The sequence below is a fragment of the Oncorhynchus mykiss genome, chromosome 27, assembly GCF_057628025.1.
Source record: "Oncorhynchus mykiss isolate SJ-2025 chromosome 27, ASM5762802v1, whole genome shotgun sequence".
NCBI classification, from domain to species: domain Eukaryota; kingdom Metazoa; phylum Chordata; class Actinopteri; order Salmoniformes; family Salmonidae; genus Oncorhynchus; species Oncorhynchus mykiss.
This window is the reverse complement of record NC_143048.1, coordinates 4,103,900-4,118,928: the sequence shown is the minus strand read 5'-3', so window position 1 is coordinate 4,118,928 and position 15,029 is coordinate 4,103,900. Positions and strand designations below refer to the sequence as shown.

Genomic DNA, 15,029 nt, shown 5'->3' with positions numbered 1-15,029 from the left:
CCCTTCAAACCCTGCTTTCTTTCTCTCCTTTATTTGATATGAACGTACTTGGTTCACCTTCTTCTCAATCACTATTTCCAACTATATTTGACCCAGTCACAGCACACTGTGTAAAGTTTGATTGTTTGCTTATTCACTTTCAATCGAATTGCAGTTTCTCTCTGCTACCTCCCCCCGCAAATCATTCTCCAGACAGGTGAGTGTTCTTCAAGCAGAGTCCTATATGTCCAATTCATTGCCATAGATTTTGTGATCGATGGAAGTTAAGTTGACCACATGACACACTGCACAAAAGCAGAGCCAGGTTACTGAACCAATAGTGTGGGCATTCCTACATCTGCAGGAACGCCCCCTTCAAGCATCCCATTGGTTCCTGCCTGAACTCGTTCCTGCATGAACACCCCCCCCCCAAGCACAACGTCTTCATGCTTGTGACACGGTCAAAAGGGAAATAAATGTATTAACCAATAGACAGTGTCATTCGCCTGACGAATACCTGCCCCCACCGTCTGACAGAACTGCAGGAAAACAGTTTGCGAAGGACACTGTCTACCATGTGCTAGCTATCTTCTTAGCGACACTTTGTGCTAGCTTGTTAGTTAGCTAGCACACGTGTCACCCACACCTCCCACCTGCTGTGTACCGGAGAGAACCATGCCCAACAGGCATGAATGACTGTCTGCCAGTAGCCCCCGCCTCCCGCTAGCACAGCAGGCGAGAGACTGGAGCGGCATTGTGTGTTAGCTAACTAACTAGCTAGCAGTTAGCTAGCTAACTAGCTAGCACACAGTGTCGCCCTTGCCTCCTGCCTGCTGTGTACCGGACTAGTTGGCTAAACTAGCACACAATGTCTTTCAGGTTGGAAGTCAGCGGGCTATTAAAGCTATAAAAGTGGGAGAAAATCCTACCCCATGGCAAAAAAGTGTAGAATTGCAGGAAATTAGCCTTAAAACTGCAACATTTTCTCTCTGCACCATGGAAAGATGTATCAATTTAGGAAGTTAGTGAAAACAATTAATGGTACTGGTACTTTTATTCAGTGTGATCATGCAACAATGAAATGTAAACAATGCAGTCATAACATCACAACATCATGGGACTGCATAAAACACCTCACAGCGAAGAATCATTTTTGTCGAGTCCTTACAGGCTACTCTATTGTAAAGTGGTTTGTAAAACGTTTTTCATACGGCGGTCATTCTCTGTTTCTTTATCTCTGTCACCCCCCTCTCTCCCCTACTCCTTGGCAGTTATTGGCTGTAGCTTCAAGTCTTCACTCGCAGGGTCAGGGCTTGGGTTGGTGTTCGAATCCCGCCTGCTCCTCCTACTCCTGAACACCTCCCTGACCCTCTTTCTGAATGTCTTGGAGAAGTAGTAGTAGAGCACAGGATCCAGGCAGAGATGCAGCACCACCAGCAGTAATGTGGACTCCTTGGCCAGGAAGAGGTGCCTTTTGGTCTGGCAGTCTGGAGTGATGACCTCGGTCTGGGCTAGCGTATAGGGCGTCCGTACCACGTGGTATGGCACGAAGCACACCACGTACGCTGCCGTCCCCGCCGTAACATTGATGGTGGCACGGCGAGCATGGCGCCACTGTTCAGGGTCATTCCTGCTCGCCAGCAACCTCTTTAGCACCAGACCGTTGGAAACGAGGACAGCCGTGGACGCTTTGAGGAACAGGATGGTACAGAGGAAGACGGCGAGGCCATGCCAGTGGAGTCCCACCTCCTGCTTCAGCTTGGAGCAGCTCAGGAACTTCCTCTCTGGGACGTCCTGGATGGGCAGGGCCATGTTGGGCACCATGATGAGGAGCACAAGTAGCCACACCATCACTGACATCAGCTTGGCGAAGCCCACCTCCTGTATACGGAACAGTCTGGAGCTCTGGCTGGTCAATCAATAAATCAGTCATTGTTTAAAGTGCCTCTAATTCTAGCAAAACATTTAACCAAAAAAATGCTAATACTCCTTACACAATAATTAACAATAGTACAACATTAAAATAAGTTCAAAAGACAGTTTCAAAACCATAATAATACCTGATCTGCATGTAGCAGTCAACGCTGACGAAGGTGAGGAAGAAGATGGACACATACATGCTGATGTAGATTACCACAGCTCTCACCTAGCAGTTGAAGACCATGAGGCCCCAGGGTGCCACACCCATGTCTTTGGCCACCTTGAAGGGCAGGGCCAGGGTGAGCAGGAGGTCAACGGTCAGGAGATTGACCAGGTAGACATTTATGCTCTTCTTGTCATTGTAGCTGTGTAGGAACACCCAAAGGGCCACCAGGGCCACCTGTTGCACAACTGAGCAAGAGGACAAGTACATTAGTGTCTAGTTTTAGAAACAGACGCCTCAAAAGTCCTCAACTGGCAGCTTCATTAAAGAGTACCTGCAAAACACCAGTCACAACGTCAAAAGTGAAGAGGCGATTCTGGGATGCTGGCAAAATAATACAGACACTGGTCAGAGGAATTCTCTTTAGAAGACCAGCATCACAGCCTCTTCACTGTTGACGTTGAGACTGGTGTTTTGCGGGTACTATTTAATGAAGCTGCCAGTTGAGGACTTGTAAGGCAGTTGAGGGCTTGTAAGGCATCAATTAGCCTTTTAAAATGATAAACTTGGATTAGCTAACACAATGTGGCTTTGGAACACAGAAGTGATGGTTGCTGATAATGGGCCTCTGTCTATGTAGATATTCCATAAAAAATCTGCGTTTCCAGCAACAATAGTACTTTACAACATTAACAATGTCTACACCGTATTTCTGATAATTTTATGTTATTTTAATGGACAAAAAAATGTGCTCTTCTTTCTAAGTGACCCTAAACTTTGGAACGGTAGTGTATATACTAGGCATGTCAGAGGAAGGCCCAAGAAAATGTCAAAGACTCCAGTCATTCAAGTCATAGACTGTTCTCTCTGCTACCACACAGCAAGCGGTATCGGAGCGTCAAGTCAAGGACCAGCTCTACCCCCAAGCCATAAGACTGCTGAACAATTAATCAAATGGCCACCTGGACTATTTGCATATATACACCCCCCCCCCCCCCCCCCCCCCCCCACACACACACACACTTTGTTTTTCCACTGCTGCTACTCGCTGTTTATTATCTATGCAAAGTCACTTTAACCCTACCTACATGTACAGTCGTGGCCAAAAGCTTTGAGAATGACACAAATATAAATTTTTACAGTCTGCTGCTTCAGTGTCTTTAGATATTTTTGTCAGATGATACTATGGAATACTGAAGTATAATTATAAGCATTTCATAAGTGTCAAAGGCTTTTATTGACAATTACATGAAGTTGATGCAAAGAGTCAATATTTGCAGTGTTGACCCTTCTTTTTCAAGACCTCTGCAATCTGCCCTGGCATGCTGTCAATTAACTTCTGGGCTACATCCTGACTGATGGCAGCCCATTCCTGCATAACCAATGCTTGGAGTTTGTCAGAATTTGTGGGTTTTTGTTTGTCCACCCGCCTCTTGAGGATTGACCACAAGATCTCAATGGGATTAAGGTCTGGGGAGTTTCCTGGCCATGGACCCAAAATATCGATGTTTTGTTCCCCGAGCCACTTAGTTGCTCCATCATGCTGGAAAATGCATTGTTCATCACCAAACTGTTCCTGGATGGTTGGGAGAAGTTGCTCTCGGAGGATGTGTTGGTACCATTCTTTATTCATGGCTATTTTCTTAGGCAAAATTGTGAGTGAGCCCACTCCCTTGCCTTAGAAGCAACATGAATGGTCTCAAGATGCTTTACTGTTGGCATGACACAGGACTGATGGTAGTCTTCTTCCTTGTCTTCTCTGGACAAGCTTTTTTCCGGATGCCCCAAACAATCGGAAAGTGGATTTGTCAGAGAAAATGACTTTACCCCAGTCCTCAGCGATCCAATACCTGTACCTTTTGCAGAATATCAGTCTGTCCCTGATCTTTATCCTGGAGAGAAGTGGCTTCTTTGCTGCCCTTGTTGACACCAGGCCATCCTCCAAAAGTCGACTAACTTGTTCCCCCGCTCATTGAAACAGTGTCGGTAATCCCTATATATATATATATATATATATATATATATATATATTGCCTTGTTATTGTTTTTTGTGTGTTTTTTGTCCGTTTATTTAGTAACAATTTTCTTAACTCTATTTCTTGAACTGCATTGTTGGTTAACCTGTTGCGACGAGCAATCCCGTATCTGGGATCCTATTTATAGCCTCAAGCTCATTAGCATAACGCAACGTTAACTATTCATGAAAATTGCAAATGAAATGAAATAAATATATTAGGTCTCAAGCTTAGCCTTTTGTTAACAACACTGTCATCTCAGATTTTCAAAATATGCTTTTGAACCATAGCTAAACAAGCATTTGTGTAAGAGTATTGATAGCTAGCATACCATTAAGCCTAGCATTCAGCATGCAACATTTTCACAAAAACAAGAAAAGCATTCAAAGAAAATCATTTACCTTTGAAGAACTTCAGATGTTTTCAATGAGGAGACTCTCAGTTAGATAGAAAATGTTCAGTTTTTCCAAAAATATTATTTGTGTAGGACAAATCGCTCCGTTTTGTTCATCACGTTTGGCCACGAAAAAAACCTGTATCCAGGAGTGTAATTATCGCCGCAAGCTCATTAGCATAACGCAACGTTAACTATTCATGAAAATCGCAAATGAAATGAAATAAATATATTAGCTCTCAAGCTTAGCCTTTTGATAACAACACTGTCATCTCAGATTTTCAAAATATGCTTTTGAACCATAGCTAAACAAGCATTTGTGTAAGAGTATTGATAGCTAGCATACCATTAAGCCTAGCATTCAGCATGCAACATTTTCACAAAAACAAGAAAAGCATTCAAATAAAATCATTTACCTTTGAAGAACTTCAGATGTTTTCAATGAGGAGACTCTCAGTTAGATAGCAAATGTTCAGTTTTTCCAAAAATATTATTTGTGTAGGACAAATCGCTCCGTTTTGTTCATCACGTTTGGCCACGAAAAAAACCTGTATCCAGGAGTGGAATTATCGCCGCAAGCTCATTAGCATAACGCAACGTTAACTATTCATGAAAATCGCAAATGAAATGAAATAAATATATTAGCTCTCAAGCTTAGCCTTTTGTTAACAACACTGTCATCTCAGATTTTCAAAATATGCTTTTGAACCATAGCTAAACAAGCATTTGTGTAAGAGTATTAATAGCTAGCATACCATTAAGCCTAGCATTCAGCATGCAACATTTTCACAAAAACAAGAAAAGCATTCAAATAAAATCATTTACCTTTGAAGAACTTCAGATGTTTTCAATGAGGAGACTCTCAGTTAGATAGCAAATGTTCAGTTTTTCCAAAAATATTATTTGTGTAGGACAAATCGCTCCGTTTTGTTCATCACGTTTGGCTACGAAAACCCCCGAAAATTAAGTCATTACAACGCAAACTTTTTTCCAAATTAACTCCATAATATCGACAGAAACATGGCAAACGTTGTTTAGAATCAAGCCTCAAGCTGTTTTTCACATATCTATCGATGATAAATCATTCGTGGCAGTTGACTTTCTCCTCTGAAGAAAATGGAACGCGCATGGACCTGGAGATTACGCAATAATTTCGACGGAGGACACCGGGCGGACACCTGGTAAATGTAGTCTCTTATGGTCAATCTTCCAATGATATGCCTACAAATACGTCACAATTCTGCAGACACCTTGGGGAAACGACAGAAAGTGCAGGCTCATTCCTGGCGCATTCACAGCCATATAAGGAGACATTGGAACACAGGGCATTCAAAATCTGGACCATTTCCTGTATGAAATTTCATCTTGGTTTCACCTGTAGCATTAGTTCTGGGGCACTCACAGATAATATCTTTGCAGTTTTGGAAACGTCAGAGTTTTTTCTTTCCAAAGCTGTCAATGACATGCATAGTTGAGCATCTTTTCGTGACAAAATATCTTGTTTAAAACGGGAACGTTTTTTATCCAAAAATTAAAAGAGCGCCCCCTATCTCGAAGAAGTTAAAACCGCTACAGGATCGGTGGGTCCCACACAGGATGGTTGAGCTAATGTGGGCTAATGCGATTAGCATGAGGTTGTAAGTAACAAGAACATTTCCCAGGACATAGACATATCTGATATTGGCAGAAAGCTTAAATTCTTGTTAATATAACTTCACTGTCCAATTTACAGTAGCTATTACAGTAAAACAATACCATGATGTTGTTTGAGGAGAGTGCACAATCATGAACTTGAAAAGTTATTAATAAACCAATTATGCACATTTGGGCAGTCTTGATACAAAATGTTGAACAGAAATACAATGGTTCATTGGATAAGTCTAAAACGTTGCACTTACACTGCAGCCATCTAGTGGCCAAAATCAAAATTGCGCCTGGGCTGGAATAATACATTATGGCCTTTCTCTTGCATTTCTAAAATTATGGTACAAATGTTTTTTTATTTATATTCGCTTTTACCAGATCTAATGTGTTATATTCTCCTATATTCATTTCACATTTCCACAAACTTCAAAGTGTTTCCTTTTGAAATGGTATCAAGAAAATGCATATGATTGCTTCAGGTCCTGAGCTACAGGCAGTTAGATTTGGGTATGTCATTTTAGGCGAAAAGGTGAAAAAAAGGGTCTGATCCTAAGGGCTTGTAAAGTAAGCATTTCACAGTAAAGGTCTACTCCAGTTGTATTCGGCGCATGTGACAAATAACATTTGATTTGGTCATAGACAACGCACTGATGGAGGGTGTCATCGGTGGAGTTTGTGGGAAGCGTCATCATCAATTGGGGAGTAGATAGTCTAACACAACATGCACCTTTGACTGATGTTGTGGCAGAATCAGAATTATTTAGGTAACATTGATAAATAAGATGTTTTATCAATGTTCATAAGTATGCTTATTTGGGAAAAGTTACTTGGGGCCCAGAGAGGGGAGAGGTCAGGTTTGTCTTATCTGTGAATGTGTCTGTAACTATTCCTAAACCATGTGAAGGGATGGTGTGATTAATGGGGAACCAGCTAGTTGGCTCCACAATGTCTGTGTGCCAGTCACTCCTCTCCGTAAGCTTGTCCAGGAGGGGTTGTATTTTTTATGGGAGTATCTAGAATTGACAATTGATATATGCCATTGAATGAGGTAATGTTTTGGTCCTATGTGGTACCAAGAACGAGAAGTAGAACCTCGTCTAAGAGGGCAAACTGAACGATAATTTATAGCTAATGCTGTCTGGCTATAGGATACTCTTTTTTTTTCTGGTAAAAGGTTCTTTGTGTAATGTTCCTAAGATCTGTTATTCGTCATGTGAGTTTTGATGGGTGTGTCTCGGCTATAAATTATACTAAGAACTGTTTTGTAAGCACTCTCAGAGAATTAATTTATAGACACTGAATTGATCTGAGAGTCACAGGGCTATGGTGAAGCTCATATAATTAAAGATGGACTTTATGATAACTCTGACTTGTGTGTGGTTTACTCTCTCATGATTTGGTAATACAGGAAATTTCCACGACATTTGGCGACGAGGAAGGGATGTGAATCTTCACTCAGTGACCATTCCTGACAATCTAGGTAAATAAATTGTGCACGAGGGATCCCTCAAAATTGGGATCTTAGGGAAACCACACTTCGGGAACGAGGCAGATGGACCAACCTTTGATCTGAGAGGAAGTGAGCAGAGTGGATACCACATCTCAAACTGAGTTTTTTTTAAAGAAAGAGGTGAGCGAACCACACACACTTGAAGTCAAGTTTTTTAAATATGCCTCTGTTACGTATACTCTGAGTGTGAATTCCTCTGTAAGGAGGGCACCTTGGAGGCGTAAGCAGGGCCGAGTCAGAGGAGAGTAATCTGAGAGTTTGTGGACTCAAAGATACTCTGCCACTGTCCGGTTGCGAGTGACCAAGAGCTGTCCTGACACTGAATTGATCACAGTGGGGATTGGTGCGGTCTGTGGGGGTGAGGGGCCAGGGTGACTGTGTGTTCTGTGTGAAACATGGTACTTGGTGAAGCCCTATTGGAAGAAGGACCTCATTCTGTGTGTCTGTGTGATTGTCTAAGTGACCCTCAGACGTGGTGAATTCCAATTATTTTAAATGTGCTAGCCAGGTATGCCCTGGGTTACTCTGTGTGAGTATTTTGTTATGGGATCACTAGGTAATATTTGTCGGAGCGTTCTGTGTGAGCGGGGTAGGTTGACTGTGTGAGTAACCTTTCAAGTATGTTCTGATGTTCTGTGTGAACGTCTGACCAGTTCTGTGTGAACATCTGACCAATCCTGTGTGGGTGATCCTTAAAGTTCTGTGTGAGTACCTAAGATTTCTTATGTTTTATATGGATTCTGTGAATATTTGAAATTATGATTAATTGTATGTGTGTATAATCAATTACTACAGATTTGATAAAGTAATGCTGAGAATATAATTAGATACAATTTAAACCACCCGTTCGTAGATGTACGTAGGTTTTGAGTTGGTATCTTTAATGGATAATTTGATAAAGATGAGGGTGTAAGCACTATTAAACTAGTCTACAAAATCTGGGAAATGGAGCTCTGGAAACTGATTAGAGTGTGTCCACTTTTGGTTATCTTACCCTAACGATGTAACTATAAAACGCTTATTGGATTATCTCCGTCTGGGTACAACATTTGAAATAAAACTGCCCTTAAGGTCTGATAATGTTATATTTTTTCTTCCCAGTATGAGATAAATTGCGGGATTTATTGAATAAACTGTTTTCCATAAAGTTAGAGAGAATTCGAGGGAATATCAACGTAATTGATGATGTCATAGAAAGCCTAAAGTTTCCATCAAACTAATTATCATTATCATCATCATGTAGTAAAGTAATTGAAATACGTTGCATGAGTAAACATAATCTACTTTTATTAAAAGGCGCAGGATCTGTTTCCTTGTGTAATAAATGTCGATGTTATTCTTTGATTGCTAATCTATTCATTTGGCATATGAGAATCATAGCCGGAGTAACGCTTGGACCTTTAAAACTATCGGAATTGCCGATAGTGACGTGTCCAGATTTTACGAATACAGACAATTGTAAAGTGGGTTTATTTGCGGAGAATCTTAGTCATTTACATAGTGTTGGTGGTATAGTGGTGACCATAGCTGCCTTCCAAGCTGGAGCCCCGTGTTCGGTTCCCAGCCAAGGCGTTAACTAAAATCTGAGTTTTTGATTGTAATTAAACTATTTGTATGTTTTGCCTGGAAAATTATGGTCGCTTGTGTTTGTATAAAATATAAAGTGAATGTTTTAAATAGCTTGTTTGGTTTAAATTGAAAGACTAATTCATTCAACTTAAAATAAGAGCGAAGCGACTCAAGACAGTGTCTGTTGCCTAAATGATCTGCTGGAATAATGTATTGAGAATTGAGTCGTATTTAAATAACTGTATCAATAGAGGAGACAGTTACCTAAATTAAAGAAATTCTAAATAATAGAGGAGAGATAATGGCGATAGAGAGGTGCCCCCCGAAATGTTTTTCATTCTTATAGATTGACTGACACATGCTATAATTTTGGCGCTGTGTGTGTTATTTTTAAAGTCTTGGACATTTCATATGTGGGAAGATGAAAGAGAAGAGAAAGTTGTAAAGTGATTCAGGTGTGAGTAAGGAAACATTGTGATAATGTATTCTGATGGTTATTGATTCTTGGTTTGATTGTTTAGGTAACACCAGTGAATTTGAGCAGGAAAGGTAATGTAGTCTAACATTATAATCTGTTTCCATTATGTGGAACAATGTCAGGTCATTAAAGTTGATTGCAGGTTGAGTAGTTTGAGAGCCTGTTGACAGAAGACGGAATGGGTATTAATGTTGAAAAGCAAGCTTGGGCCAAACTAGTAAGGTAGTATGTTAAGTGGGGGAGTATCATAGATTTGAATGATAGTTTTGTTAACTCTATAGTCAAAACAATTGCATACGTTTTGGGAAACTAGCTAGGTTGAATTTGGTTATTTGTGCTTTTCCCCTGATACATAGACATCTGTCTCAGGGGCATCAGTTGTTGTTTTTTAAGAAACGTGCTGATTGTGTTTTATTTTATTGAGATGTAAACATGAGTCTCTGAGCAATTTTGTCATCTGAACCATTATAGTAGTGTGTTCTTGTGTAGTTTGTTTGTTATTTGCATGAATTTATCACTGTATCATCTGCATACATTGGAACTTCAGACCCTGTACAGACAGAAGGAAGATCATTAATGTACGTGCTGAACAGTATTGACCTTTGGGGAATGAAAACTTTGTGGATATGAGTGGAAAAAAATTTGTTTGGATTTTTACGCTGATGAGACAGCGCTAACTTTTGAAAGATTTTAGATTTGTTAAAAATCAGGATAGTTTTTACTAAATTTATATCAACAGGTTGAAATTATTAGATTGCTGATTAAAGGGGTTTGTTTATTTGTTACTGTTTATTGTTTATTTTAGGTGTTGATTTTATTTAATTAAACACATTTCCACGACACTGACAAAAAAAAATCCACATGTGGTTAGGTCATGCAAATTTGAATAGTTTAGAAAACTGAGGCCAGCCAGCAAAACATAAACAAGTGTACTGCAGTGATCTTAGAACAACACCTATGAACCTTGTTTAAAAAATAATACTTACTTCAGATGTCACTCTTTCGTTGTCTGTTTGTTGGTTTTCAGCTGAGACACCGAAGTCACTGTCTGTTTAAAATGACATTACAGGAAGTGGTGAACACAATGAGTTTCATGTTCAATTTCTTTAGCGTATACACCCAGACAACACATCCTAGACAGTCAGGGACCTGTAGAAGGAAGCCCAAAAAGATTTCCATTCTAAATCTCACCATTTTGTAGTTTGAAAAACAGTATAACCATTTTTTTTTTTTTTATCTCAGTGTACCTAAGGAATACGTTTGCTTGACAGTATCTCACCATTTGTACAGCAGATTGAAACAAGTCCTATTTTTGGTTGAAATGTCCTATTTGACAGGTCTATTTAGCATTAGAAACTGAGATATAATCTAACCCTTTAAAAGAGGATGCACTTTAATTGCATATTTTATTTTCAGGTTTATTTGCTACAATATTGTTTTGGCATTCTGTATGTTGGACTTCCTCTTGTAAAAGCCTTCCTCATACCACACAAAAACAAAAAACTTTTAGCTATATTATGTTATGCTTTTAAGGTTTTACATTTTGAGGACATGAAATTCTGTGGTGGGTTTCGGCAGTCTGTATCTGCTACAGGAACTGATGCACAGAAATAAGATGTGCTCAATAGAGAAGTGTCATTTCTGTTCCCTAATCTGTGCTTTTGATCACACATGGAAATTATGACAGGTACTCATTTCTAATGTGTATCATTTATTGGAGCTTGCTACAAATACATAAGACACGAAGTGCACAGACACTAACCTTGGTGTTTTATCTGACTGTACGTGTTGCCATGATTTGATTGATTGAACGCACAATGATTAATATTGTACTTTTGTCAAAAACAAGACTAGAGCCATTGACTAAGAGGACAATGAGTGTGCAGGTTGGTTGAATAGAGAGTTTGGGGACAGAAACGAGGTCAAGCAGTATATTTCTCCGTCTAAATCACTAAGGTAAACCACAGGTTACATATAGTCAGTCAGGTCAAGCTGTCGTCTGAGTTTATTATTAAAGGAAAAATTATAGCCGAGGTCGAGGCTCTCAGCCGGGCAAAATAGCGGTACAAGGCAAATAGGCAAATGTATGTTCTATCTAGACCAAAGGATGCCCATAGGTAACCCATTTCATATTCTGTATTGAGTAGAGACATCACATTTTTAGTTAGCCAATTTTAGCCTCAATATATGTATTTTATAATATATATTTATTTATGTTCCAGGCAGTTCCATCCACAAATTTCTTGTTAACAAACTATCGTTTTGGCAAGTCGGTTAGGACATCTACTTTGTGCATGACACAAGTCATTTCTCCAACAATTGTTTACAGACAGATTATTTAACCTATAATTCACAGTATCACAATTCCAGTGGGTCAGAAGTTTACATACACTAAGTTGACTGTGCCTTTAAACAGCTTGGAAAATTCCAGAAAATTATGTCATGGCTTTAGAAGCTTCTGATAGGCTAATTGACATAATTTGAGTCAATTGGAGGTGTACCTGTAGATGTATTTCAAGGCCTACCTTCAAACTCAGTGCCTCTTCGCTTGACATCACGCAGCCGTCATACCGCTCAGGAAGGAGACGTGTTTTGTCTCCAGAACAACAGCAAAGGACCTTGTGAAGATGTTGGAGGAAACGGGTGCAAAAGTATCTATATCCACAGTAAAACGAGTCTTATACCAACATAACCTGAAAGGCCGCTCAGCAAGGAAGAAGCCACTGCTCCAAAACCGCCATAAAAAAGCCAGACTACGATTTGCAACTGCACATGGGGACAAAGATCGTACTTTTTGGAGAAATGTCCTCTGGTCTGATGAAACAAAAATAGAACTGTTTGGCCATAAAGACGATCATTATGTTTGGAGGAAAAAGAGTGAGGCTTGCAAACCGAAGAACACCATCCCAACCGTGAAGCACGGGAGTGGCAGCATCATGTTGTGGGGGTGCTTTGCTGCAATAGGGACTGGTGCACTAAATAAAATAGATGGCATCATGAGGGATGAAAATTATGTGGATGTATTGAAGCAACATCTCAAGACATCAGTCAGGAAGTTAAAGGTTGGTCGCAAGTGTGTCTTCCAAATGGACAATGACCCCAAGCATACTTCCAAAGTTGTGGAAAAATGGCTTAAGGACAATAAAGTCAAGGTATTGAGGTGGCCATCACAAAGCCCTGACCTCAATCCTATAGAACATGTGTGGGCAGAACTGAAAAAGCTTGTGTAAGCAAGGAGGCCTACAAACCTGACTTAGTTACACCAGCTCTGTCAGGAGGAATGGGCCAAAATTCACCCAACTTGTTGTGGGAAGCTTGTGGAATGCTAACCGAAATGTTTGACCCAGTTAAACAATTTAAATGCAATGCTACCAAATATTAATTGAGTGTACGTAAACTTCTGACCCATTGGGAATGTGATGAAATAAAAGCTGAAATAAATCATTCTCTCTACTATTATTCTGACATTTCACATTCTTAAAATAAAGTGGTGATCCTAACTGACCTAAGACAGATAATTTTTACTGGGATTAATTGTCATGAATTGTGAAAAGCTGAGTTTATATGTATTTGGCTAAGGTGTATGTACAGTTAACTTCCGACTTCAACTGTATATGAGATCTCTGCCCACCTGCCCCGTTATCCCTGGTCTAGATGCTCCAACCCATCTCTTCCTTGAACCTGTATCTCCCTGGACCTGGACCTCCCTCACTGCCTCACCATATGACACCCTTCTGTCCCCTCTCACTTGTTGCACCTCCACTGCCTGCTTCATTGCCTCAAAAACCACCATACACCTCACTATGAGCACCCCCACAGCTGTAGCACTTTGGTTGTACACCATTGACACAGTTCCCATACTCATGCTCCCCTCCACACCTGGCATGCCTCTTTCTCTCTTTACAGGCTGTTGCCACGTGCCCAAACCTCTGACAGTTAGAACATCTTAAAGGCTTGGGTACATAAGCCCTCACATTGTAACTCATATATCCTGTGGTTACTTTATTTGGAAGTATCCTGTCCGTGAAATGTAACAGAATAGATGGGCTATCTACCCTCACTTCATCCCTTGTTGCTTGCCATCTTTGAAAATTCACTGGAACGCTTCTTCTAAAAATGTCACTTACCTCTTTAGTGCTAACACTCACAGGCACTCCTGTTATCACCCCAATGCTTGATCGGTCCAGCTGCTCAACACCACCTTACAGTTCCCTATTTGCTTCACTCTGAGCTTTTTGCCTCCACCCTATGTCTTTACAGAACACAAACAAGCTCCCATCTCTTAACCCTATTGTATTGACAACTTCCCCAATCAACTATTTTATCACAGCCGTCAACCTTATCGGACTCATTGCCCCAACTCCCCCTTCCTCCCTAAACCTCAGAATCACTTTAAGCTCCTCCTGACCTCCATGATCCCCTCGCAACTTATCTTGCCCTTCCTCCTCAGCACTCTACCACTGAACTGCCTCTGACGTTGGAAACTATGTTGCTTTCCTCAATCATCCTTTTCTTCATATCCTCCATAGACCTCGTGCTCCCCTTCAAACCCCTACTCCCTTTCTCTCCTGCTTTGTTTTTTATTTTTCCCTCTCTCCCCTTTATTTGTACCGCTATGTGCTACTTGCTTTGCTTTCTTCTCAGTCACTATCTCCTACCGTCTCTGACCCAGTTACAGCTGGGCTGAACTGCCATCACGCCGAGTAAAGTTTGATTGTTTGCCCATTCCCCTTCAATCGAATTGCAGTTTCGCTCTGCTACCACCCCTGCCAATCCTTCTCCAGACATGTTCTCACGTGTTCTTCAAGCAGAGTCCTGAATGTCAAGTTGATTGCGCTTGATTTTTGGATTGATGGAAGTTAAATTGACCACATGACACACTGCACAAAAGCAGGGCCAGGTTCATGCTTGTAACACTTTTGAATGCAGGTCAAAAGGGAAATAAAAGTATTAACCAGTAGACTGTCATTCGCTCCCACCTGCCAAACACCTGTCCCCACCTTTGTTAACAGAACTGCGGGACAACAGGTGGCGAAGGACACTGTCTACCGGAGGCTGGGGCGACACCATGTGCTAGCTAACTAACTAGCTAGGGTGGGTCTAGCTAGCTAGTTAGCAACACTTTGTGCTACTTTTAGTTAGTTAGTACACGGTGTCACCCACACCTCCCGTCTGCTGCTTACCGGAGAAAACCATGCCAGACAGGCGTGGGAGAAGGACACTGTCTACCAGTCGCCCCCGCCTCCCGCTAGCACAGCAGGTGAGAGGATAGAGCGACATTGTGTGTTAGCTAAATAGCTAGCTTGCTAGTCAGGGACACCGTGTGCTAGCAAAATATGAAAAAAAGCATGAGATGA

At 40.8% G+C, this 15,029-nt stretch overlaps 1 protein-coding gene across 1 annotated transcript; it reads right to left on the bottom strand.

Moving 5' to 3' along the window:
- Nucleotides 1-1,014: 1,014 nt before the first annotated feature.
- On the bottom strand, nucleotides 1,015-10,797 carry LOC110507044 (G protein-coupled receptor 171-like). Its single transcript, XM_036965221.2, has 2 exons — nucleotides 10,659-10,797; nucleotides 1,015-2,310 (listed from the first exon to the last, which is right to left on the bottom strand). Exon 2 carries the CDS (start codon nucleotides 1,837-1,839, stop codon nucleotides 1,237-1,239), a length of 603 nt encoding a protein of 200 aa, XP_036821116.1. The 5' UTR covers nucleotides 1,840-2,310; nucleotides 10,659-10,797; the 3' UTR covers nucleotides 1,015-1,236.
- Between the last annotated feature and the right edge of the window lie 4,232 nt (nucleotides 10,798-15,029).

What these genes read in the sequence shown, in the direction of transcription:
- LOC110507044 (XM_036965221.2), bottom strand. Translation starts at nt 1,839, where the DNA reads ATGTCAGTGATGGTGTGGCTACTTGTGCTCCTCATCATGGTGCCCAAC.